The sequence below is a fragment of the Colletotrichum karsti genome (assembly GCF_011947395.1).
Source record: "Colletotrichum karsti strain CkLH20 chromosome Unknown Scaffold10, whole genome shotgun sequence".
Classification (NCBI taxonomy): Eukaryota; Fungi; Ascomycota; class Sordariomycetes; order Glomerellales; family Glomerellaceae; genus Colletotrichum; species Colletotrichum karsti.
In genome coordinates this window covers 259,208-283,719 of record NW_024065910.1, presented here as the reverse complement: position 1 = coordinate 283,719, position 24,512 = coordinate 259,208, and the positions used below count along the sequence as shown (strand labels likewise).

Genomic DNA, 24,512 nt, shown 5'->3' with positions numbered 1-24,512 from the left:
ATTTCTAGTTGTATCAATGAGATCGCGAGGCCTCATCGTGAGAAATTTGCATCAAGATGACGATCGTCTTGCGCAGGATCTTGCAGCACGTCGTTCTGAGCCGCACCGCCTAGAAAGAACAGGGATTCCACGTCGGCGAGCCCGTACCCGAAAATGTTCATTACGTCAGTGCCCATGAACGTGTTCGGAGCCATGGGGAGACCCTCGATATCCATAGGACCAGCTGACCCGGGCATACCCGGCTCTCCTGCAAGATTCATCTGTATTGTTCTTGATTAGCATGCTATCGCTGGGGTCAAAGGCGAGGGGTTGTCAAACATCTGAGAAGTCGCCCGTCATGTCCATCGGTGTCATTTCCGGCATGTCTTCCTGCGGCAACGACCAATGAGGTTGCAGAAGCAGGCCTTGTGAACCATTCGAGCCGGATGACTGCGGCGTACCGCCAGTCGGAGTCCGGCCATTGACTTCGTGGACGTAGGTACGAGCGATGTGCGCGAACTCCCCGATTAACGATCCTGGAATAACGCCATTCGACATGTACTCCAACTGACTGGAGTGACCAACGACTATGTCAAGTAATGCGAGGTTGGATACGGCCTGGGGTTGGCGGGGATTGTGAATGACAAGATCGAACAGGACGAAGAATCCGGAAATGGGAATACCGGCAAGCATCCTATGAAGATTTCGTCAGAACGTTGGTTCGTAAGAGGCTCTCAGCAAGCAGCACATACCACATTGGGGTGTATGGAGCCACGTCTATAAGTGACGTCAACTCCAGAAGAGATCGAGATGTTCGTTCGACTGTCGCTAATACAGCTTCTCGTCGTGGCATGTTCGAAGATGGAAGATGACGGAGAGCCATTCTGGAAATGGTCTGGAGGAAACTATTGTAGAAGAAGTGCATGACGACTGCCACCGCTTGAGCTTGAGAGGAGGAGGTTACCGCGGTGGGCTTGATCGCGCCGCCTGGCTTGAAGCCGTTGTCAGGAATAGAGGCTCTCCAGTCTTCGAGCTCCTCCGTTAGTTGATTGATGATGTCCAGGAAATATTCGTCCGGGTTGTCGGAGACACCGACAGAGAACAAGGATGTGTATGCTCGCGAAAGAAGTCGGGAGTGACGAATGAACGCGACAAACCAGTTGAAATCTCCAAAGTTGGACTCTGGAGTGTAGGGAATAGGACAAGAAATATCGCAGTCGACGAAGCCCTGGTGGATGATCAGTTCCAACGTACAGCGAGCCACATGAGGGGTGATCACGGGTCCGTTTCGTGGTAAGACGTACAGAGCTTCTGCCGTGATGAAAGCTGGTGATCTTCTCCAAGCCGTAAAGAACCCAGAAAGTCTTCCGGTAAGCTAGAGTCGCATAGTTATTGAATCTCGCCTCTGCAAGGTTTTGAGCCCTCCTCACGGCCTCTGCCATGATGATATGGTCTAGACCGATGCCAGCCATACCAAGTGAGTACACCGTCATTGCTGTAAGGGCTTGTAAGGTCGTGAGTGAGTCCGGAAGAAGCATCAAGTCCGTGAAGTTGGCTAAGGCTACCGAGAAAAGTTCCCAGGACTCTCCTTGGCCCGGTTCGAAGCTACCTCCCCCGTCGTACTGGCTTCCCATGGCGAGAACTGTATGATACAATGACTGCCAGGATTTGCTTCTGGGGACCATTTGGGGTTGATCTTGGCTCGCAGCTGTGGCTTCAAAAGCCGCGCGGTCAAGGAAAGGAAACCGAGGGTGGACGCGCTCAAAGTACACTACCCACCGTTAGTCGATTTCTACAGCCAAGTCCGAAGAAATCTGAGCCGCACATTTTATACATTTCGATACGCGAGCTTTGTCCTGGAGAAAATGTGGAGGCTCGGTCGGGTGAGGTGACAGGATGGAGCTGAACTTCACATTCGTCCTCGTATGCTCTTGAATCGTAGCGGAAATCCGGTCGACCAGAAGTCTCACCCTATCATGACCAAGGCACTGGGATAAGGACTTGAGTCTGCCATCCGAAAAGAAGGTAAGACTTTTGTCGCCACCTATTGAAGGCGCAGTGAGTAAAGAACCATTTCTTGCTCCGCGACTCGGGCCAAAGGCCCAGTCCGGACGGCACTCACCGAATATGCCATTTCCCTGGTGTTACGTCAGTTTATTAGCACTTTCTCATGACGTACAAGAAGATTTTAACAACTCACTCTCATGTACTGAGCACCCTTGGTGTTGAACTTGACCGACGCGGAGGATTTATCTGCACGTCCGATAACACGGTCCACGTAAAGGTCCGGAATCCGGTGCGGCCCGGCCCGTCCAGCATCGGAGGACAGAGACGGAGGAGTGGGGTCAGCATCCGAGACGCCCGGATGAGTCGGCTTCGGCGATGGCGGGGTAGCAAAGTCTAAGACGGATACAGTGCAGTTCTGAGAACCTTCGCCCAGCCCACCCGAATCATCTGAGCCGCTGTTGATGGCCATGAACTGCTTGACGACTGGACATGGCTTTGTGATAAGCAAGGGGTGTTACGTTGGCGTGAATGAGTCTCATCCTTACCATTTGGTCGGCGACCGAGCTTCCTGACGCCGAAGACGCACTCAGATTTCCGTCGCTTCGGGAAACTCGCAATCAGTTTACCTGTACAAGGACTGGGAACCAGAACTGCCGTCAAAAAGCTTACCACGCAGTTGCTACAAGGGCCTGGCGAACCTGGTATACGGGATCAGTGGCCGCGAATGAGGTTTGGACCCGAGAAGCGTACCAGAACAGCGAACTTTGCGAGTCGTGCAGGCGTCGCAGGACTTGTGCGTCCTCGACTGAGATGCATCGCTTGCCATTCTCGGTCAATCCCAATACCGAAGACGAACAAGAATAGCAAAAAGCACGAGGTAGATGTCAATGATTTCGGAAATGTAGGTGGCTTTAGAGCCGTGAGGAAATCCCTTAGCCACGCGAGTCGGGCGCGGCCTCGGGACCGATTTTCCCAATTGGGTAAGTAGCTGCCGAGTGTCGGGGTCAGCAGCCCGAACTCGCCGAAATCTGCTGACCGTGTCATGAGATGAAGTGGAATAACAAGTGGCCAGAACTGAGGAATCGAAGAATTCGCATATTAATCCTATGGAATACAATTTCGCTGAATGCAAGTTGTGACAAAACCACCACCCTAAAGATGTCCATTTGTTGCTGTACTGTGGACCCTCACCAGATCATTTCAGCAACCGTGTACACTGGGTACGGCCAAAACATAACAATTGAAGCAAAACCGGCATATCTGAGAGTGCCATATTAGCCGAGAGAACTCATTTCCTGACAAGTTTACTCACTCTACGATTCTTCTTCCTGCCATTTTGGCCAATTTCGGCCAGTCTCCCGGCTGTGATGCAGTCCTTTCGGGGAACAGCTCTCTCGAGAGGGGTTGTGTTGAAGCATGACGGGCCTGAAGCATTGACAGAGGTCTGCGCGAGAGTTGTCTCGCGAATCTGGCAGCTTGAAGACTCATGATGATTGTGTTGGGCTTGGCCAACTCGGATGACTAGTTTTGCGTAAGGTAGGATAGAGCAATTGTGTGGGAGAATTGAGATGTTGCGGTGATTGGCGCATAGAAATAGTCGCTATTTCGTGCATCGTGGACCTTTTATAGATGCCGAGCTCACGAGTCTCGTCAAAATAACAATCCTGATTAATTGACGTTCACGCCGACGACGTGCGGGCTTTGGCAATGGCCAACAGCGCTGACCGAATTTTCGGGAAGGAGTGGAGTATGGTGAATGAATCAACGGCGGTGGTGGCAATGTATCGATGTTGACTAGAGCTACTGTGATTGGGCATATTGAGTTGAAGAAATCCGGACTGAGGATGGCAGCCCGGCACCATCACGTCGGGATACGGAGACCGGGATTCATAGTGTTACGATTCCTCCGTGTGATGTGGGTCCGCCGGCGTTTGCTTCAACCGGGCTGCCCGGACGGCATCGGGATCTGAACCGGAAGCAGCTGACTTACTGGCCGTGCACAGTGAAAGCCGAGTATTAAATGCTGGGTGCCCCAAAGTTTTCGTCATTTGCTCTGCAACGTTTTGCACTGTCGCATGGGTTTTCGGTCACAGCCACCAGGAAGGTGAAAACGAATTGCCTCCAAACGCCGGTTGCGCAGTATTTTCCGCGTGATATCCCGTCGTCATATTCCACGTTGAATGAACATCCGATAATCCATATCTATATATATATGTGTGCAGGATGCAAGTTTTGCAGCCATACTCTTAACGTCATTGTTTGCCAGAACCTGCAACTCCCACTGCGAGAACTCGGTGTATGTTGACTTGGAATATCCACACCAGCAGCCCAGCGCAACATGGTATGGCGTTGTCAACGACTAGAGACTGTCGCGAACAACCACATGCTCTCTAATGCTATGCAAATTTCCAGCAATTTCAGCGCCATTCAAATCATTGATATGTGCTTGTCTTGTTTTGTTGAACGACTTAGTCCAAACCGACAGGAATCACGACGACGCGGGCAGAGTCAGCCGCCATCAGAGCATGGGGAATATCTCTTTGCCAATACGCATGGCCATTGGCTACATTCCAGGAAGACAAGTATGCATCTTGGTTGGCCGTTCGCAAATCATCAGGCTGCGGACTTCGGAACTCGCATTTGCCTCAGTTAGGAATCTTTCCACGGCCCTAGTTGTGCTGCGGTCGCGGGGCGTCAGCGATGTGGGCATGTAAGCGTGGCATCTCCATGCTAGAGTCCCACTTAACGGGTCAAGTTCATGAACTAGTTATGTGAATCCGCTTTTCGTACGACTCTGATCTCAGCCTGATCCGCGGATGCGGATGGACACGTACAGTTCAAATGCTTATCATTGACTAATATGGTTGAAGACTCTCGGTTCCATCTAATGCTTGAACTTACATATGGTGAAGGACTATGCCTACGATTCTAGTGGGAAACTGTGAGTCGGAACACAACTGATGCCTCGCAACGGCAAAGAACTGAAGCCGTACGACCGGTCACTGGTCTTCAGAAGAGACAATGTCCCCTCTGCTCTCCACTTTTCAATGGTCTGGAGCACGACCGACCAACACATTTCTAAAGCTGAAGAACTTTGATCTCGCGATCCTGAAGAACTCATTTAGTACAGCAACAGCCTTCTATTTTGAAAGTTCAAAGCGTACACCGTACACCGTGCGGCCGTAGTTGTTTACATTGAAATAGCAAGCCAGAAATTCTGTCAGAAAGTCAACAACACAGTAGCCTTCGGCGGCAGGGGACAATCTCACCACGCATGGCTAGCTTCATGCAAGTCCCTCACCATGATCCCTGAGCAGATAGACGCGCAATGCAACTGGGAGAAGTTCAACCAGCCTACGCCAACTGCAAGACTCGCGCAACAATATTTATCTGAGGCAATTTCTCTTCTATCCATTCCATTCTTCTTGATTCAACCCTACGCTAAGCGCTCAACACCGTTATTATGGCATCTTCACAGACTCTTGAGTCATCATACGACTATATCATCGTCGGCGGTGGTACAGCTGGCTTAGTCGTTGCGTCTCGACTCACCGAAGATGCGGAGGTCCGTGTTCTAGTTGTGGAAGCCGGAGCTGACCAGAGCGCCAACCCTCTGGTGTTGACGCCGGGTCTAGTGGCTGGCGTGTATGGCAAGGAGGAATACGATTGGAACTTCAGTTCCGTTCCCCAGGTATGGCTGACATCTCGCAACATGATAAACACCTTGCAAATGCTGACCTTCAACAGCCTGGCCTGAACAATCGTCGCATCAACCAATCTCGAGGCAAGATGCTGGGCGGCAGCTCCGGTCTCAACTTCATGCTAATGCTGTACCCATCAAGGGGCGTCTTGGACGCTTGGGGTGCTCTCGGCAACACTGGTTGGGACTTTGATTCTCTTGCGCCTTATTTCCGCAAGTTGGGAACTGATCATCCCCCTCCACAGTCGGCAAAGGATGTCGTTGGCCTCGACTATCATGACGAGACTCTCAGCGGAAATGGACCTTTGCAGGTGTCCTTCGGAGAGGGTTACAATCCGTCGAATACGGCTTGGATGAGCACCTTCGCCAATCTTGGTCTCGGCGTCACAGGAGACCCCCGAAGTGGCAAAGCGTTTGGGGCTTTCCAGAACCCGTGCAGCATCGACCCAGAAACCAAGACTCGAAGCTATTCGGCAAACGTATACTACTCACCGGAAATCGCGAAGAGGCCGAACCTTATTGTGCTGACGGAAGCCATGGTCAAGAAGATCAACTTCGACACATCCAGCGGTGAAGCCGTCGCAACGGGTGTGCAGGTTGTCACCAAAGATGGCAAAGAGAGAACGATCGCGGCTGACCTCGAGGTCATTCTGGCTGCGGGCGCTCTCCAAACCCCTCAACTTCTGGAACTATCCGGAGTGGGCGGAAAGCAGTTGCTCGAAAGCCACGGCATTCCTGTTGTCATCGACAACCCCAACGTGGGCGAGAATATGCAAGATCATGCGATCGTCTGCCAGAGCTTCGAGGTCAACGATGGAGTCCCATCGGGCGACGTGCTGCGTGACGGGAACATTCTGAACGCTGTCGTGGGACAGTACCAGGCAACACGCGAAGGTCCGCTCGGCCAGAGCACCATCAGTTCCGCCTACACGCCGCTAGCCGACATCAACGGCATTGTTTCGGTGGACGATAAGAAAAAGCTCTTTGCGGCTCATGAAGGAAAAGTGAGCACGCCAGTGTCGAAGCTTGTGCGGTCCCTTCTTGAATCCCCCGATGAGCCAAGCAGTCAATATCTCCTGTTCCCGTCGCAGATCACCATCAACGACAACCCAGCCAACATGGCCGAGTACATCCTACCTTCGCGTCCCGAGAACTACATCACCGTCATGACCGTCTTGAACCACCCATTCTCGCGCGGAACGGTGCACATCACCAGTCCTGACCACAAAATCTTGCCGGCGTGGGACCCGAAGTACAACTCCAACCCTCTCGATCTGGAGTTGCTGGCGCGCAACGTTCAGTTCGTCGAAAGAATCGTCGGCACGGAGCCTTTCAGCGAAATTTTCAAGCCCGGCGGCAAGCGCCTACCCGAGATCAAGGGTGATGATCTTGAGAGCGCCAAGGAGATTGTGCGCCAAAGGCAGATCTCCGTTTTCCATGTTTCTGGAAGTTGCGCAATGTTGCCGCGGGAGCAAGGAGGTGTCGTTGACGAGCGACTTCGTGTCTACGGGGCGAGGAAGCTTCGTGTGGTGGATGCCAGTATCTTCCCGATTGAGCCGTTGGGCAACATCCAGAGTACAGTTTACGCGGTGGCGGAAAAGGCGGCGGATTTAATCAAGGAGGATCGGAAGCAGAACCGCAGTGCATAAGCCTTTGAGTGCTACGCGGTCCTGCTGGTACTGAAGAGTAGATGGAGACAATGACATTATAATCCTTGACTTCGTATTCTATCATTCAACTAAGTACCAAGAATTAAGGACTACGCTATTTAGAAAGAAAACGTCTCAAGCGCTGACCAAAAACAATGTAAACTCGCTTCTCAATCGCTACAGACAGACTTCATCGGTCATTTGCATACGCCGCCTGCTGCAATACTTTTCAACTCCTATCCGTTCTTGCATAACCATGGATGTATCGGCCTGCTCGCAGCTCCGGAGAGCCGCATACGCAACTGCCTCCAAGATCAGATGTTGCCAATCTTCCCAATCAGGAACTCGACAGCTTCGGGCACTCGCTTCACATAGTCGAGATGGGCAGGCTCAACCTCCAGTGTGCCTTTGCAGACGTCATCGCCGTCATTGCAGATGATCTTGACCTTGTCCTTGGGAAAGTTCGGAATTTGTTGCTTGTCCTGCGTATTTTGCGTATCGCCGTACGTGATGACACCAAGAATTCTATTCTTAACTGTGTCCGACAGACTCTCGATGGACCGATGCGCGACAGCCGCCCCTTGACTATGATCTCACATGTTAGCTTTTCCATGCGGATGTTTGTTCAGGTACACGAATAAGAATACTAACCTGTAGCCCCCAGCCACGATCTTTGCATTGGGGCACTTGGAGGTGGCATCATTGAGAAGCTTCTTCATGGCTGTGACCCCCTCCGGATCGGCTCCGCCAGGCAGGAAGTTGGTGGTCAGCCCTGCCGCATAATCGACACCCTCCGTGGCGACCCTGTTATCCCCGTAGCATTTCTTTAATCCGTCTGAAGTCGGGGGACCAACGGTCGAGCCCTGGCACGCATTGACGTTAGCTCCGTCTGATGTCGTTGCACGTTACGAATACGGGACCAAAGAAGGGCGACGCATCCGAGCTGATTGAGGGCGGGGACCTACCATGTTGCCAACTTCTGTGGAGCCGCGAGCAAAGATGAAAATGACATCACGGCAGCCGCCCGTGGTGAATTCTTTTGCTGTCGGTCCAGTCGCGCGGATTTCGAGCGAGCTTGCGATTTCTGGTTGTTCGTAGCTGGCGGGAGGGATTGGGCTCGAGGCTGCGAGTGCGGCGAGCGCAAAAGTGATGAAGGACTTCATGTTGGTCTGTGGTGAGCGCAGGTCTCTTAGTGGCGTGGTTACGAAGAGTCTTGAGAACGTTGGACAGTGCTGGTGGATTGCCGGCTAGTCTGAGAGGCAGTAGTGCTTCTGAAGTCCATCTCCTTCTACTAAGGTCCGTGGCAGAAAGCTTTGCCTTTATACCTGAGATACTTGTCCAAAAGTTGAGCCTCTAGATGGGGCTATTTGATCATGATGGCAAAGTTACGGGGCCGGCATTGCGTGGGACACCGGCCAACATGCAACTATGCACCAAGCTTCGGACAGAACAGCATCAACGGAACGAACATTCCAGTGATGACCAGCTTAAGCACATCACACATGGTACGCCCGGCTTTGACTGACAGAATCAAGAACATGGGACGCGTCCTTCCGTCATCAATGGCACCACCAAGGGACCCCGGCATAGACGACGGCATCTCGGTTGTCCGCTCCCGACTCCGCAGGTGTTTATCATCGCATGATTGTCTGGTTTAGGATGGATGTTCATGGGTAGCGATCTGGATTCCTCGCTAGTCGTCAGTGAGGGGCATCATGATGTCTTTGCTCTGCTTTGGCCAGCTTGGTATCAGAGTGTCTAGTCTCCCGTTTATCACACGTGCTTAAATCTCCGGTCAACGAGTGTTCTGGAAGGTTTATGCCGTGGGCACTGGCGTACGGCCAGACCGCAGGCTCATCTGTAGTACACTCGGGGAGACGCGACACGATCAGTTCAAAGCGGGTATAATCAGGTTCAATTTATGATCTCTGCGCTCGGGAACGAAATGCATAGTTCATGGGTGTGTTTTGCCGAACATCATAGCCAAAAGATGAGATATTCCCGCGTATCTGGTTATATTAGAATGTTGCAGTAATTTCGATTCTTCGAAAAGTTTAGGTAAGATATCCCAGCAGATGTATCTTGGTTCACCACGGAATAACTGCCTGATAGTTTACAAATTCCAAATTCAAGCTGATGATACTGAGCTGTTCGTCATTTGAAATGGGGACTCCGCAAAATGATAACATAGAAAGTATTCTTGAGCCTCGAACTTCAAAGGCGATTCCGTCATGTCATACCATGGTGAAAGCTGGACCTAAACCTTTTTAGTTATCAAACTTCTTTCTGCGAGGAAGAAATACTGTGTTAGTCGAATATCCGCCGACTCAGTGTGCAGAATTTCCAGGCCGGATTTCTTACTGCCGGGTCCGGTAGAACAGCTATACAGTAGCCCGCCCGTAAGGCACTCGGTATGACCGGACGGCTCCGAGAAAGTGGGGCATTCACCTCGGGACCGTGCCCGATCCCAGGCCGTCGACTGAGAAACGTGGATGGGAATATGGCTGAAGTTGGATCTTGCGGTTCATCTCATATTGATCACAATCGATTTACCGCAATCTATAGCTTCATCGCCGTGAAAGAACAAAGGGACCACGTTCCCTACACAGTAGGCTAAATACAGTCTCCTAAGTGTGGATTACATGTAAGACGAGAGTGAATGGTTTGTAACTACGGCAGGCATATCTGACCCAGAGTGCTACACGACGACAAGACCTCTGACTTCTACTTTCATGCGTCTAATCCTGCGTATGTAATCAAAGCTCGACTCACGTTTTCTACGTTCCCCGTCTACTCCAAGCTGCCACTCGACTTTGATCACCCCACTCCAGTTTCTGAACTCGAACTGGCCCTCCTGATGAGGTCCTGATGCTATTTTGTGCTGGTCAATAAACCGCCCGATGAGGAACCATTCCTTGATGCTGTGATGATGCCGTCCAGCTTCAAAGGCATTCCGGCAAACGCCCTGCTCATTAGCATACGAAATCGATGCTCCGCGTCGAACAAGCCGCTTGACTACCTCAAGCCTGCCGTATAAGCTAGCGATCATGAGTGCACTGCCGTGAAAGCTCCCCTCAGAGTTCAAGTCCGCTCCAGCGTCGAGAAGCTTTTCAAGGCACGGGATGTAGTCGCTTGCGGCGGCACTACAAAGAGGACTGTGTTGCGCCACCATGGTGTTGTATCGGTTGAGAAACCTTTCCATCATTTGATGGCCATTAAGGAATCGGAGAAGTCTTTGCAGAAGCCCAACTCGGTTCGTAGCAGCTGCTGCGGTCAATGGATTACCGGTGTCCGTTTGGGAGACTGAGGTCAGTAGGTGACAGTTGAGAATATAGGCAGTGAGTGAGCGATTCTCTGGCATCAGGCAGAACGCATCTGTTGTCGGGCTGCTTTGTCCCGCGCCGTGTCCATGGGCATCAAGCCTTTTTGCAAGGAGCTCGATGAACAGTCTTTTTGCGTTCGGCCCGCTGCCAACCGCAGCGTGAAGAAGGTTGCATCCCCATCCCGTGACAACATGAAGCAAGCTGTCATTCTGAACAAGATGGTCCGCTCCCAAGTTCCCCGAAGCAATCGCGAGTCCAACTGCTGTTTTGCCGTGTTCGTCGCACATCGACTGGTTTGCGCCGGCTTTCACAAGCTTTAGGAGAATTTCTGATGTATCCAGCTGCGCAGCGAGCATCAAAGGGGTCCTCAGTCGTTCGTCCACGGCGTCTAAGTCACACCCATGGGCGACAAGAAATTCAACCTGTAATAAATCGTTGTTTGCAACTGCATAATGAAGCGGGGTGCCTTGAAAGACTGCAATTGCTGTAGAGACTTCGGGTGTGATTGCGAAGTTTGCTTTAATGTTCAGGATAGCCGAGACAAAATGTTCGCAAGACTGGGTTTTGATCCAAGGTCGATGCCGATACATGTTCCTATGGGTCAACAACACGGATCATTAGTGCGGCTCTAGGTAAAATTGAACCGTCAACAATACTGATACTTACCTGTAAAGTTCGAAATTTGCATAGATGTGATCTGTGAGTATTCCGGAAGAAATCCGGTTCCCCCTTATTGACGCTACATGAAATGGGTTCCCACCGTCATCTATCCATTTGACCCCCTGGACAAGGGACTCGTCAAGTAGAGAAAGCAGCATCTCAGCATCTGCGTCGTTCCAAACGGCCAGCGAGATGATGTTTCGCAGACCCAGCGGAAGGGACTTGCACTCAACGTTCCGTAGATTTGCTCCCATCGAAATCAGAATGTCCAAGCCGTCTGAAATACGATGCTGTATGACGTTTACGATTGGAGGCCATGGGCACTTTGAGCAGCCAGGCATGTCCATGTTGATTGACCGTTGGTCGGAAAGAATCATTTCATAGAGTCGCTTTTGTCGCAGTTTGAGGGCGCCCGCTAGGACTCCCGCCCGATCCTGTTCGGGGAGGCTTGATACATCACTCAAGTCTCCAAAAGAGATACTCTTCTTCTCCAAAGGCAATTTGCCATTAGGCTGACTTGCCACATTCTGTGACCATTGATGCATTATCTCAATGGCGTGGGTGTTGCCTCGATGAGATGCTGCTTGCAAAGGACTTCCAAACGGACATTTGACATCATCGGCTTCAGGGTTGAATCCGTAACGGAGCAGTTTCTTCGTGGCGCTGATATTTCCACAGATCGCTGCGTAGTGAAGTGGTGTTGAACCCCTTGTTTGTGGCCATTCCAGCGGAGTCCTTTCCGGAATTTTCTCGCCGGCATGCAGTTCCAAGAACAAAGCAATGGTTCTCTGTCTCTTCTCTGTGCACATACTATCTGTGACCCATTCAGACAGCAGATATATACCCCCAAAAGTAGTGATGTAATAGTCTAGAAAGATATGTTTCCCAGTTATTGCACAGCACAGGTATGCTTGCAGGGTTGGCACACCAATGCCGGCTTCTGCCTCGATTATTGTGGAGCATATTTTTGGCAGCCCCAACGCTGCTGCGTACATGAGCGACGTGAATCGATTCGAAATAACCATCTCAACAATGTTGAGTGATATCAGTGGTGCGTTTTGAAGATTCGTGCCTGCGATGTTAAGTCCCCATAGGTGTTCTTCATCTGGAAAGATGAGGCAATCTGACCAGAATCCTCCAATGGCCAGTTCGATTAATTGCTCTCTGCTTTCTGGCTGGAACAGAGAGAGCGTCTTTTGGTACAACACAGGATCTTCTAATTGGATCACCTCAAACGGGCTACCTTGTAAAGAGCCGCTGAGGAACGCGGTCGAGTAGAAATAAAATGGATGGACCCGGAAAGTGTCCATGAGATGGTCCAGGCGCTCCCTCGTGTGTTCTGTGGAGAAAGGTTGCTTAAACTTTCCTCCCGCAATGAATATAGAGTGCATGCACGTCTTCGACAGCTGTTCGATCGCCTTCTTGTGTTGGAACTTGAACGTAGCGACATCGGAGCTGGAGTCGATGCCGACGAGATATTCTTCGACGGTAAAGTGCGCGAACTCCAGCGTGTCTATCGGTTGGCCGGCTGCGCCGACCATCTGCGCCTTTCGGACGAGGCTGCTACACCTTCTGAATATCTCGTCGGTCTCGATCAGGTCGTCTTCTCCAAAATCATCATTGGTCTCTTCAAGGTCTTCTTCAGGAATGGAAACACCCTCTTGAAGCTGGGCTAAGGTGAGCTCAGCGCCTAGAGCCGTCCAGTGCAGAGTCTTCTGCACAAGTTGTGAAGCTTGAGGACCAGCCTGAATGACGCGTTGAAGAATTCTGTGATACGTCTCCTCAAGCGTCGGCGGTAGACTTTGAAGGGCTTCTCGACGTGCGCGGTTGGTGTTCAGGTCGCATAGGTAGTCCAGTTGACAAGTCATCCAGCGAAACCTAGTCACTGTTAGATATGGCTTCGGTCCTGATGCTAAGAACTCCAACTTACATTCCTTGTGCACCATCAATCAATTTGACCCTGATCTCCTCTGAAAGTGCTGGGTTCTGCACCTCGAGCCTTTTGAGCTGTCTGCGTTTGCTCATCTCTGCGCGGACGTAAAGTTCAAGGTCTTCTCTGTGTGCCGCGATTTCGACATGCGAGCAATATGCTTCGAGCTCCTCCCGGATCTCGAATTCGTTGCGGCTGAAGACCGCAAGGCTCACAGACGGACAGTCCTCGAAAACCTTTGTGATGGCCGGAGCAACTTGTTCGACATTGTTTCCGCATTCATCGAGACCATCGATGACAAGAAAGACTTGCTCATACTTTGAAGTGAGTTGCGAGATGACGTCGTGTAGAGCATCAACCTCAGGCTGTTGCTGTAAACCATTATTCGGATTCAGCAATTTGAAGTATCTCTCAAGGATATCAAATGCTGTGGGATTTTGCTGTGCCAACTGGACTGCGATAGAACATAGAATGTTGACAAGCTGTTGGCTAGCTGGGCTCTTGTAGTCGCAAAAGAAGAAGGCCACAGCGGTGCTGGCACTGCTCAGCTGGAGAACGTCCTCAATCGCAACTCCGCAGAGGATTGTCTTTCCAGCCCCCGGAATACCGCTCAACCAAAGGGCTGAATGCGGTGTCTCGCGCCATTTCCGAAATGTGGCATCGCTCTCTGTGAGCCAGAGTCCCGATAACGGTTGACGCAGCCGCATCGCCGTTTGGTAGTTGAATTGCGGATTGACACGCAGGAAGAACTGGACAATCTCCTGACGGCTTTTGTTCATCTCGACTCGAGTCTGGATCGTGTAGATCCTCTCAATAGCCTGCGTCAAAGACTTGATGCCACTCTTGATCTCATCTTGGCTCGCGAGGCACTGCAGCAATCGTTCGAGGGTCTCGGCGGAGAGCGCCAAATCCAGAGTGTTGCAGTGGTTGGCCAAGTCCGACGCCAGTGACTTGGTTTCTTCCGTTGAGAATGGCCACCTAAAGCTGCGCAACAGAGACTTTGCCTTGCTTCCCTTGTCAAAGTCATCCTGGGCATTCTTCAATTTGATCTCGATGTCGAATAGCGTTTGGCTGCAAGCGAAGAGGTGATGGGCCTTGAAGGTCGTCTTGCTGTTCTCGTCCTCGAGCGACGAAGCTAGTAGAGAAAGGTTCTGAAGCACGCCCGAAAGATTCCGGGCCTGTAGCGCAAGATCTCGGACTTGCTTCTCGGCGCCCTTTACCTCCTTGATGAACTTGGAGACTTGTTGGAAGACGGCTCCAGAGAGAGAAACAAGACCGGCAATGCTTGCCGCTAGGGAAAGGGGGTCGGCCATGGCCTGAATGAGACGAAAAAGGGGCCAGAGGGTTACCTATGACACTAAGCGAAGAATAATCATGCTATGAGGTGTTTTCTGAGGTTGGAGAGGAGCAGAAAACGATCAGGCTGTAGCTGACATCGGGCAGAAGTTGGTCATCATGCCACGCTCACATGATCAGTATGTTGTAAGCGGAGCGCTTCATGCACGTCTGATTGGTTTTTACCAATTATCCAATCATCTTCAATTCGAAGAACTTAACCGCCCAGCTGTCAGTTGGCATCAATTCCCCGGGGGAAAATGTTATGTGTTATTTTTCTTAATTAGTGCTATTATTTAGCGAAAAAGATTGATTTGAGCCTAATCATACCTGGTATGTCTGCAGTCTTAGTAGTAGATTTGATGATCGCTTGTAGAACAACATCTCTTATTAAGGTCTTGCCCCATTTGACCTTAACGATGAGGTTACTTACGCTACTATATACGACGCTAAGCGGCTTATTCGGATATAGTTCTATTCTTTTGAATGTCATATGTTTAATTATTGAAATTCGGTATAGCGAGCTAAAATAATTAGGGCAGCTTGCATAGGATATTGCATTTACTGGCAGCAATTCCTGCAGAGCCGTGCCAGCCTGGAAGCCCATCAGGGAACTTGTAGAATATTAAATGTTGGATGTGTCCTCACTAGGTTTGGTGAGATATCGAGTAGAGCAAAAAGTAATCATAGCAGGGTTGCTGTATTGTAATGCGCGTCACACTGCAATAGTCGGCAGCAATTCATGTGTGATAGAGAGAAGGGCCTCCTATCGTCCACGAACAGAGACACTTCGTTCTCGGAAACTGAACATCGATAGGCTGAAAACTTTGCTGGGAGACTTTACATGTATCCATGGGCTTATAAATTCTCATTGTATTGAGTGCTCGGTGTTTGCACTTATGTTATGTTCGATGTAGAAAGGTATTCCCCAAGGCATTACATGAGATAACTCCTTTTCCCTCTGGCACGCGATGAGCACACCTTTTTCTGGATGTGCATTACTTACATTCGTCCAAGTACTGCTTGCTCCCAATTAATTTTGGTGCGCAGAAGGTGGTTTTCAGCGAAACGATGGTTTCCAAATCCTATGATGCAGATCGAAGCCCGGGGATCACAAGAAGGTTACCGTTGGTAACTGCCGACTTGAGTCATCCTCAACTTGCCGTTGCTCTAAGCATGGTTGCGTTTTCTTGCGACAGGCCTTGCGAACCACGTCAACAGCAGTTTAATTTATTGTGTAGCTGGCGCTTTGCGCAGCTATTGCATCTACCTAGTATAAAAAACAGTAAAATGTAAGGTATTAATAGCCTCTCTGACCCATGCTAGTACGCAGTGTTGTGTGATAGTAAGCAGAATCTTTGCATGAGCCATTGAACTCACCAACGGCATTTTCTGACTATGTCGAGTGCCGAAGACTGTTCTTTTCCATTCTTGAAAGTTTGCATGAGCTCGATTTGGTTTCCTCTGGACAAATGGAGTCATGACCAAGGAAAAGGAGCAGTCGACGGACTTTTCAATCCGCGTTCGGGGCCGAGTGTTTCTTAACACCAGTCTTAAGACCACCCTCATCACCCCTAAAACGGACGAACGCGCCAACGACTCCTTCGGCACCTTCCCAAAAACCCGATCCCATTTCCCCGTTTCTATAATAAACCAAGGCATAAAATCCCAATCAAGCAGGTAGTAGTACCCCGCTCCATCTCAACCATTTCTAATCCGCAGCGTCTGAATGGGCGCGCGCGCCGAGAGCCCCGTCCACTCAATTTAAGTTGCAGCAATTTCCCAGAATACGGGGTGTCGACCCACTTTCGGCCGTCCGCCGGCTCGGGGTCCCCGGGCTGATCGCGCCAGAACAGGCATCAGCCCCCGGTTCCCAAGATCGGAGAGTCCGCCGATCGAGAAGGGGGATTGAAAAAGCATATCTAACACCCGCTCGCATTTGCGATGGTCTCGTCGATCTTTCCGAAAGCAGCACGCGCTCTCTCTCTCTTTCTTTCGTTGTTCTAACTACCAGTCATTCATTTTTACCACAGCCGCAAAAATGCGCGTCGCCGTCCTGTCTCTCGCTCTCTTTACGACTCCGGCTCTCGGCCAGGATGCGCAACACGCGTGGCAGGCACCCGGCGCCGACGACCGTACGTAAACTACTCGGAAGCGCGCCTAGGAATAATCGAACCGTTCCCGACTAACATGGCACAAACCAGGCCGCGCCCCCTGCCCCCTCCTCAACTCCCTCGCGAACCACGGCTACCTCCCGCGCACCGGCCGCGACATCTCCGTCGACGCGCTGATCGAGGGCATGCACGCGGGCCTGAACCTGCGCGAGGACGCCAAGCTCTTCTTCCGGCTGCAGGGCAACAAGGCGCTCGAGGCCTCGTCGACGGGGGACAAGGCCACGTTCCACCTCGACGACCTGAACAAGCACGACCTGATCGAGCACGACGCCTCGCTGAGCCGCGCGGATTTGTTCTCCGGGGACAACTGGTCCTTCAACCAGACCATCTTCGACGAGACCAAGTCGCACTGGCCGAGCGCGACGATCTCGATCGCCGACGCGGCGAGGGCGCTCGTGGCGCGGCAGGAGAGCGCGAAGAAGGTCAACCCGGAGTATCACCTCCCGCTCGACGGGTACACGAACTCGCTGGGCCAGACGGCCATGTACCTGGGCCTGTTTGGGGATTACGACGACGGGAATGCGAACAGGACGTGGGTGGAGTACTTCTTTGGTGAGTTTTCTTTTATGATGATGCCGTGTGTGGGATGTGAGCAGTCGATTTACTGACCGGGGCGGTACTTCTCGAACACAGAAAATGAAAGACTCCCCTTCGAGCTCGGCTGGACGAGGAGGTCCGACGACGACAAGATCCCGGCCACTGGCATCCTGGGCCTGACCACCAAGGTAGCCGTGCATTATCTCGCGGCCAAGATTGGCTTGTAACCCCAGACCGGAAGTAGATAATGCAGAACTGGACATGTCAAAGAAAACTTTTCTTTTTTTTTTCAGAACGGCCCCGAATGTGACTTTGCCGGCGTGTTGCGTCTCCAACGTGATTGGGGGCGGCGCAGGTGTCGTTCCCCAACACACAAGATATATCGAGGTTGGTCGGGGGCCGGGGAACCAACATGAACATTTTCAGCTTGGGCCCGCCCCGGTATAACCGCCCGCAACACTGCAACTCCATCACCCGTCGAAAGAAGGGCGATGATCGTCACATCTCCCAAGCCGGGCCCAGACCAACTCACTTCTGTCAAACGTCCTCTCTCGTATGATCTCGCTGCGCTGATGACAGCATCTGCCAGAACCATAAAGTCCCTCGGAAGCCCACAGTCTCGTCACCTCGCATCCCGCGAATCCCGCACGGCGAACACAGTGACGAGATGGCGCGTATCCGCACTATTGGCCGTCGCGGCTGCCGGGTGCCGGGTCCCTACCTGCGTCGAGGGCCCCGGTCGGGTCTAGCTCTCGGGTGTCCGCTTGATGGCGAGTGGGGCCCCTTGGAAGGCCCCGCAGTAGCGGGCGGAGATGGGGGCCGGCCCCGGCTGTTCGACTTTTTGTTCCTGTCAGTGAAAGGTGTGGAAGCAAGATCGTCGTGTTATTGGGGGTGGCAGATGAGATGGGAGGGCTGGTCTGGTCTGCGGGCCGTTGGTTGTGTGCTGGTTTGGGTGTGAAAGAGATGGGTGAGGAGAGGGTTCGGCCTGGTGAGGATAAAACGGGAGGTCTCGCTCTCGAGAGAGACGGTAGAGGAGAGGACTCTGGTCTCAAGCAGCTTCTTCCTCGTTTTGAACAACGTACCTGTGAGATAATCTTTGGACCGAGACACGCCATGTTTTCCCAGAACACTGAGCAGACCATGGCCTTGTTGGCGCAGGCTGCCCTCGCACCCCTTCTCTTGCACCTCCTCGTATACCTCCTGAGCGGCAGCTTCGTCACCCGGCTCGCGAAGCAGTACCGGTCTTCAATAGAGAAACTCCTCTTCTCAGACAAAGCCCTCGAACCATTCCCAACCCCCATCCCCCAAGACAAGCCAAAGCCCAGAATCCTCCTCACCGGCGCGACCGGCTACGTCGGCGGCTCCGTCCTCCACGCCCTCCTCTCCCACCCCTCCCTGACCACCACCATCACCCCCTCGAACCCCATCACCCTCCCCCTCCGCGGCGCACCAGACCGCCTCGCGAAGCTCACCGCAACCTACGGCCCCCGCGTGCACCCCGTCCCCATCACGTCCCTCGACGACATCCCCACCATAACCCGCCTCGCCTCCGCCCACGACGTCGTCGTCAACGCCGGCTCCGGCTTCCACCCCCCCTCCGCGGAAGCCCTCGTCCGCGGCCTCGCCCTGCGCAAGGCGCGCACCAAGACGCCGGTCTGGATGCTCCACACATCGGGCTGCTCCAACATCGCCGACAAGCCCGTCACCGGCACGCCGCGCCCGGACGTCGAGTACGAGGACGCAAACGCCGAGGCCGTCTTCGCCTTCGAGGAGGAGGAGAATAAGCGTGATTGGTACCCCCAGCGCGCCGCGGAGCTCGCGGTGCTGCGCACGGCGGAGGAGCTCGGCGTGCAAGCCGCGAGCATCCAGGCGCCCTGCATCTTCGGCACCGGGACGGGGCTGTTCCAGACGGCGGGGCTGATGATTCCCATCATGATGGGCTTCGTGCTCGGGCGCGGGTACGGGTTCACGGTCGGCGACGGCTCCGGGGTGATGGACCGGGTCCACGTGGCCGACCTCGCGGACCTGTACGTGCTCTGCGTGCTCGACGTCCTGCAGCGCGACGGGGCGAACGTACCCACGGGACGGGCGGGCATCGTCTTCCCGACCGCCGGACGGACCCTGACGGCGGACATTGCCAGGAAGTGTCTCGACGTGGCGTTCGCGACGAGGAACCTGCCGAAGCCGGGCGGTCCGCGGGGGAAGGAGGTGCGGACGCTGACGATTGAGGAGGCGGCGGTGACGACGGCGGGGAACGCGTCGGTGGCGGAGACGGGCTGGGGCGGACACCGGAAGACGAAGGGGACCGTGGCGAGGGAGAGGCTCGGGTGGAGGCCGACGCGGTTGGATGAGGCGTGGGAGAGGGATTTCGAGACGGAGTTGAGGGCTGCGTTGAGCGGGCGGCGCGGGGCTACCATTGCGGCTTGTATTGCTGACACGAAGTAGAGACTTGACGTTGAAATAGGAGTTTTTTTCTGATCTACCTCGCTTGTGCTTGTGATTCTCTTCGCTTAGCGTTTGGTGGTTGTGACTGGCTCGACCGAGTCTGACAGTTTTATGGTGGTGACACCGCATCGAGATGTAACACGGTGTGACATGATCGGGACGTGATTGGGAACAGGTTCTTGGGGATCTCGATTGTGATCTAATCGATCTATGTACGTTTGATTTTGTTCGTTGTAAAAGAATATGCACACGGGAAACATCATTTAACACTATGGTATGAGAGAGCTCGTTGGTATAAGCAAAGCAGCCAGCTGTTACGCGCAGACATTGGCGAGTTTCCCCAGCCCTCATCGTCTCAAGTCAGATGGTAGACGCGGGTAAGGCTTCGCCCGGATATGTTCAGTATGTGTACAACCCATTATTTGAGACCCCCAAACCTGATGCACTTCTCAATCCATCCCCGCCGAGGCGTCTCGGGCGGTGGCTGCTGCTGCGCGTGCTGTCGGGGCTGCGTCACGCCGCCGCCCCAGCTGCGCCAGGTACTCTCGGTCCTCGTCGTGGCCTCGGTGGGTGCCATGGACACCCCGCGTCCGCGATCGCCGTGCATCAGGGGCGGAGGCGTCTCCAGCCAGAGAGGCTGCGGAGGCTTTCCCTGTGCGGGCTGCTGCGGCGGCTGCTGGTTTTCGTAGAACGAGAGGATCGAGTTGGTGTCGGCCCGGCTCTCGGTGCCGTACCGGCTCGACGCGGTGTACCGGTTGGTGTTCGGCTGCTGCGGGGGAGGAGCCGGACCGGACTGTTGACTGGAGGGGCGGTAGGCGTCGGGGACGGCGGGTACCGGAGGCGCGTTGACGCTCTGGGCGCTGGCGCCGATGGTGCGGTTGGAGTAGATGCTGCTGCGGCCGGAGAGGGGGTTCAGCTTGAGCGGGTGGTGGCGGCGGATCCAGCTGGCGATGGAGTTGCGGACGTTGGGCTGGTGGACGGGGGCGGGCTCGAGGATGGGGAGCTGGCGGGCCGGGTCGTGTCGCTTCTCGTCGAGGTAGCCCTGCGGCGTGAGGGAGTTGCGGTCGGGGTGGCCGGCGTTGCCGTTCTCGGCGGCGTAGGCGGCGCCCATGAGTTCGGCCATGATGCTTGAGGGGGCGCGGCGGGCAGGCTGGGTCGGGGCGGAAAAGGTGGACGTGGGGTTCCAGTGGTTTCCGTCTGGTGACATGGAACGTTCGTACATTTTTCTTGCTTGTCTGCGTTTGCGGTATTTGAGGAACCACCAGAGCCCCCATCCTATGACCAGGAACAACGCGGCGATAGCTGATTTTCATGTTAGTCGCCGTTGCGTGAAATGGGCCAGGAAACTTGGGATGAGGCTGAGAACGTTGAAATTCCGAATAGCAGAAAGACATACCAATGGTTCCAAAGGCGATGGCGGTGGGCGTCCATCCCACCTCATCAGACCTGTCGTTACCAAGACCTGCCTCGTTGCCGCCTCTCGTAGTGCCTCCGGTCGGGGCGGTGGCTGGGTTGGTGGTGGTTGAAAAGCTGTTCGGCAGAGCAGTAGGAAAGCTGCGAGTAGTACTCGACGACGACGACTCGGTGCTGGTGACAGTAGGAAAGGTGGTAGGCCGGGGCTGCTCGCGGGACGGGGCACGGGACGGAGCGGCGGGCTGGACCGACGGCCTGGAAGACGAAGTGGTCGTCGTCGTTTCGGTCTCGGTCTCGGTGGGCCTCGCGGGAGCGAGGACCGGAGGCGGCGGCGGCGGTGCCGGCGGGAGGGTGGTCTTTGGCGACTTTGGCGAGTGCGTCTTGCTCACGCCGGGCGGGAAAGATGAGTGATTTGGTGAAGGCGAGTCTTCGCTGTCCGACGAGTCGTCTCGAATCTCGATGCGCAAGTCGTCTCTCTGGAAGCGCGGACGGCGGATGAGACGCCTACTCTCTCATTAGTATACCGAAATGTGAGCCGTGCCTCTCTCCGTCAGTCATACCTCCTCAGAAAGCTCCTCGGTGCTGCGGGCTCCATCTTGTTACAATGCCAAGCCGATGTTGAAAAAAGGTCCCAATGCGTCAATCACGGAATTGACAATTATGTCAAGTCGACAATCGAGAAAAAGAGTCGAGATAAAAAGGCGAGAAGTGGGGGTGAGTAGTTCGTCGTGAGACGGACGGAAGCAGCCCAGCTGTAGTGACAGAATGAAAGAAAGTTAATGGGCACCGCCCGGTGAAGAGAAGAGAGGCTAAGAGAAAACGAGAAGCTTGAGGTCGAATAGGAAGCTTCACATCATCTTGGCCATGTGTCGACAGGAGGGGGGTTGACGGGTCGAGAAGGGAGTGACGTCCCTTTGTTTCGATGCAGAGATCGAGAACGAGGGAGGGAAGAGCGAGGATGTCGTAAGTCGGAGGCGAAGTAAGTGGCCGTATGTATAACGTAAGGCGAACACTCTCTGTAACAGGAACGCTGGAGGGCGCCAACGATTCTTTCGATTCGACCAGGGGCGACGTCTAGAGTGTTCCTTGCGCTGCCCAAAACCGCCGGTTGGTCTCGTCTTTCGGTTCCCCTGTCACGTCCTGTCGTACTGGCTCGTAATGGTCGTGTGCCCGTGCAGCCCGCTGTCTGTCATTGCGTCAGGAAGCGCCTGCTGCGAACCATCCTTCACGACTTGGGATCAATCTTGCTGGCGTGCTGGCGTGGTGGTGGTGCTGCTCCGCTCCTCCGCTCTGTGTCGCATCGAGGTGCAAGCGGAAACGAGAGGAAGGTTGGAGCGGAGCGATGAGGGTTACAGGACGCGAGGTCCGCAGGTGATGTGTGGACTTGGAAGGGCAAGAAAACGCGAGGCCGGCTGCAGGTGCTGGACGTTGGTGTTTCACAGTTTCAGACTTTTCTGGCCAAGCATTCCCAAAACGGACTGGTGCGACGTTGAACTGGCTGGGGAGGGCCCCAGTCTGCCCCGCCAAGCCGACCCGCTTTCGCCGCGTTCCCGGGCCTCCGATTCGTTCTAACGATGGTGCCGAAGTGGGCGGCCCGGCCGGAGGAAGGGACCCGCAATTATCCAGGGGGTTCCATAAAGTGGGGCCCCGGTGCAGTCAATCGAAGCCAGCTATCCTACATAGTAGATGTGACATTCTTCTCGACCCAGGGTTGATCGCCCAAAGGTGAGAGTCGTACAGTTTCAGAATGCCCTCTCCCCGCCTGCGCCGTGGCCGTCAGCGCTTGAGAAGATCAGATCGGCTATTCCGTCTTGATTCTTTTCTTGGTGACGGGGGTGCCGGGGCCTCTACGGGGCGTTTTCATCTTCCGCCAATCAGTCTCAGAGGCAAGCCTCCCAAAACGTCTTCAATGTGTTGATTTGGGACTACAGCAAATTCCAAATGGTCTGAAAGTCTTGAACTCCCCCAGCCATTTGCTCAATCCTACAAACGCCAAGGTTTCTTTGACAGGCACTCGATCGGGAGAACCACAACCTTCTCTCTGCCCACTGCCCAGCGCGCAAAAGCTCAAACCAGCCTTTAATCAACGGAGAGGTCCACACTGATCTCCACCCAATCAAGTTCGAACAAACTCCCCTTGGTCTCGACTCCTTCTCCTGTTCGAGATGTGTGCTTCCTTTTTGCGCCTCGACCGTGCTCGTGACTTGACCTTTGGTTGTCCAAGAAAATCTAATCATGAATTGGGTATCATCGAATGGCTCGTTGCTCGTCACCGTCGTGGTGCCGGGAACCGATTGTCTTGGCGAGCTGGGTAGACACGAGTCGGCGACGGGCTGTGCTCGACCGTTGAATGAAGGGGAGGGTGATCAATAACCGTAAGGCTCAGCCCCCGTGAGGCTCTGTTCATCAGAACCCCTTCTCCTGTACGCGGTACAGGGCCTGGGCCATAAACTTGAGTCGCGGACACGGCTTCCTCGGTGCTTTGGTTTCTCCTTTCCTTGTGTATCTCTTACACGCCTATTTGGAAAGTCCGTCGGATCAAAGCTTGGCCTTGCAAGCTTAAAGGGGGCTTTGCACCAAGTGGGTACGTTTAATATGTCGCAGAGACAACTCTAAATGCTCCCGCGAGTCAATTCATCGCCGTACCGGGGCCCCTGCGAAGTCATCTCATCTCCAACGTGGCAGTCTTCGATGTCGACATCAAAGCTTTAATCACTCTGCGTTCATTGCTTCTCGAAGAACTGACTTCAAGTCACCACGCAGAAAGTTTGCGAGGATTGTCACGCTGTTGGACGTATGATTAATTGGGATGAATTGATAGAGTCTATGTACGTACTGCAGACAAACCATATCACAAGTTCTGCTAGACTGTGCACGCTATACAAATGGGCCGATTTTCGTCATGGATTGCGGAAAGTTCTCATATCTTGCGTGCTTCTAGTCTCTCTGAAAGTCCGGCTCATTGAGTATAACATCGAAGTTAGGTAACTAAGCTCAGTGACCAAAGTCGAATGAATATGCTCAAGTTTTTCCCTTCTTTTATTTGCTAAGTCCAGCTAGAAGCACAGTCGTGAGCACAATTGTGAACGTGTAAATCTTCACTCTCGACCTCACTTTTGTTGATGACAACAAGCGTTTCGATACGCTAATCTGACAGCCTTGATCAAAAGAACGTTGTCCCAATAGCGAACATACATGGTAACTACATATACTACAAACAATATGCAGGTACTTGTCCAATCCATAATTAAGTACGAAATGATACTGAGTTCATGTTTTCAAGTGATCCCAGTCGATAAGGCTCGGTTCCAAAAATGCCCAGCACTATTGATGCTAAGCCGTCCAATTACGCCTTACATG

The 24,512-nt window shown here is 53.4% G+C and overlaps 6 protein-coding genes across 6 annotated transcripts; 3 read left to right on the top strand and 3 right to left on the bottom strand.

Moving 5' to 3' along the window:
* Positions 1–32: 32 nt before the first annotated feature.
* On the bottom strand, positions 33–2,455 carry CkaCkLH20_03944 (uncharacterized protein; the record flags this gene model as incomplete). The annotated part of the gene is made up of 6 exons (XM_038886663.1): positions 33–260; positions 319–673; positions 732–1,207; positions 1,284–1,750; positions 2,102–2,117; positions 2,180–2,455. 6 exons carry the CDS (start codon positions 2,453–2,455, stop codon positions 33–35), a joined length of 1,818 nt encoding a protein of 605 aa, XP_038747913.1.
* Positions 2,456–5,449: 2,994 nt separating this feature from the next.
* Positions 5,450–7,335, top strand: CkaCkLH20_03943 (aryl-alcohol; the record flags this gene model as incomplete). Its single annotated transcript, XM_038886662.1, has 2 exons — positions 5,450–5,677; positions 5,734–7,335. The coding sequence occupies 2 exons, from the start codon at positions 5,450–5,452 to the stop codon at positions 7,333–7,335; spliced, it is 1,830 nt and encodes a 609-aa protein (XP_038747912.1).
* Positions 7,336–7,649: 314 nt separating this feature from the next.
* CkaCkLH20_03942 (ankyrin repeat protein) lies at positions 7,650–14,561 on the bottom strand (the record flags this gene model as incomplete). Its single annotated transcript, XM_038886661.1, has 5 exons — positions 7,650–7,920; positions 7,987–8,198; positions 8,301–8,521; positions 12,562–13,196; positions 13,249–14,561. 5 exons carry the CDS (start codon positions 14,559–14,561, stop codon positions 7,650–7,652), a joined length of 2,652 nt encoding a protein of 883 aa, XP_038747911.1.
* Positions 14,562–16,624: 2,063 nt separating this feature from the next.
* Positions 16,625–17,521, top strand: CkaCkLH20_03941 (uncharacterized protein; the record flags this gene model as incomplete). The annotated part of the gene is made up of 3 exons (XM_038886660.1): positions 16,625–16,718; positions 16,788–17,309; positions 17,391–17,521. The coding sequence occupies 3 exons, from the start codon at positions 16,625–16,627 to the stop codon at positions 17,519–17,521; spliced, it is 747 nt and encodes a 248-aa protein (XP_038747910.1).
* An 886-nt stretch (positions 17,522–18,407) lies between these two features.
* CkaCkLH20_03940 (nad dependent epimerase dehydratase family protein) lies at positions 18,408–19,739 on the top strand (the record flags this gene model as incomplete). The annotated part of the gene is made up of 1 exon (XM_038886659.1): positions 18,408–19,739. The coding sequence occupies one exon, from the start codon at positions 18,408–18,410 to the stop codon at positions 19,737–19,739; it is 1,332 nt and encodes a 443-aa protein (XP_038747909.1).
* Positions 19,740–20,157: 418 nt separating this feature from the next.
* CkaCkLH20_03939 (uncharacterized protein) lies at positions 20,158–21,747 on the bottom strand (the record flags this gene model as incomplete). Its single annotated transcript, XM_038886658.1, has 3 exons — positions 20,158–21,041; positions 21,136–21,656; positions 21,713–21,747. 3 exons carry the CDS (start codon positions 21,745–21,747, stop codon positions 20,158–20,160), a joined length of 1,440 nt encoding a protein of 479 aa, XP_038747908.1.
* Positions 21,748–24,512: the final 2,765 nt, after the last annotated feature.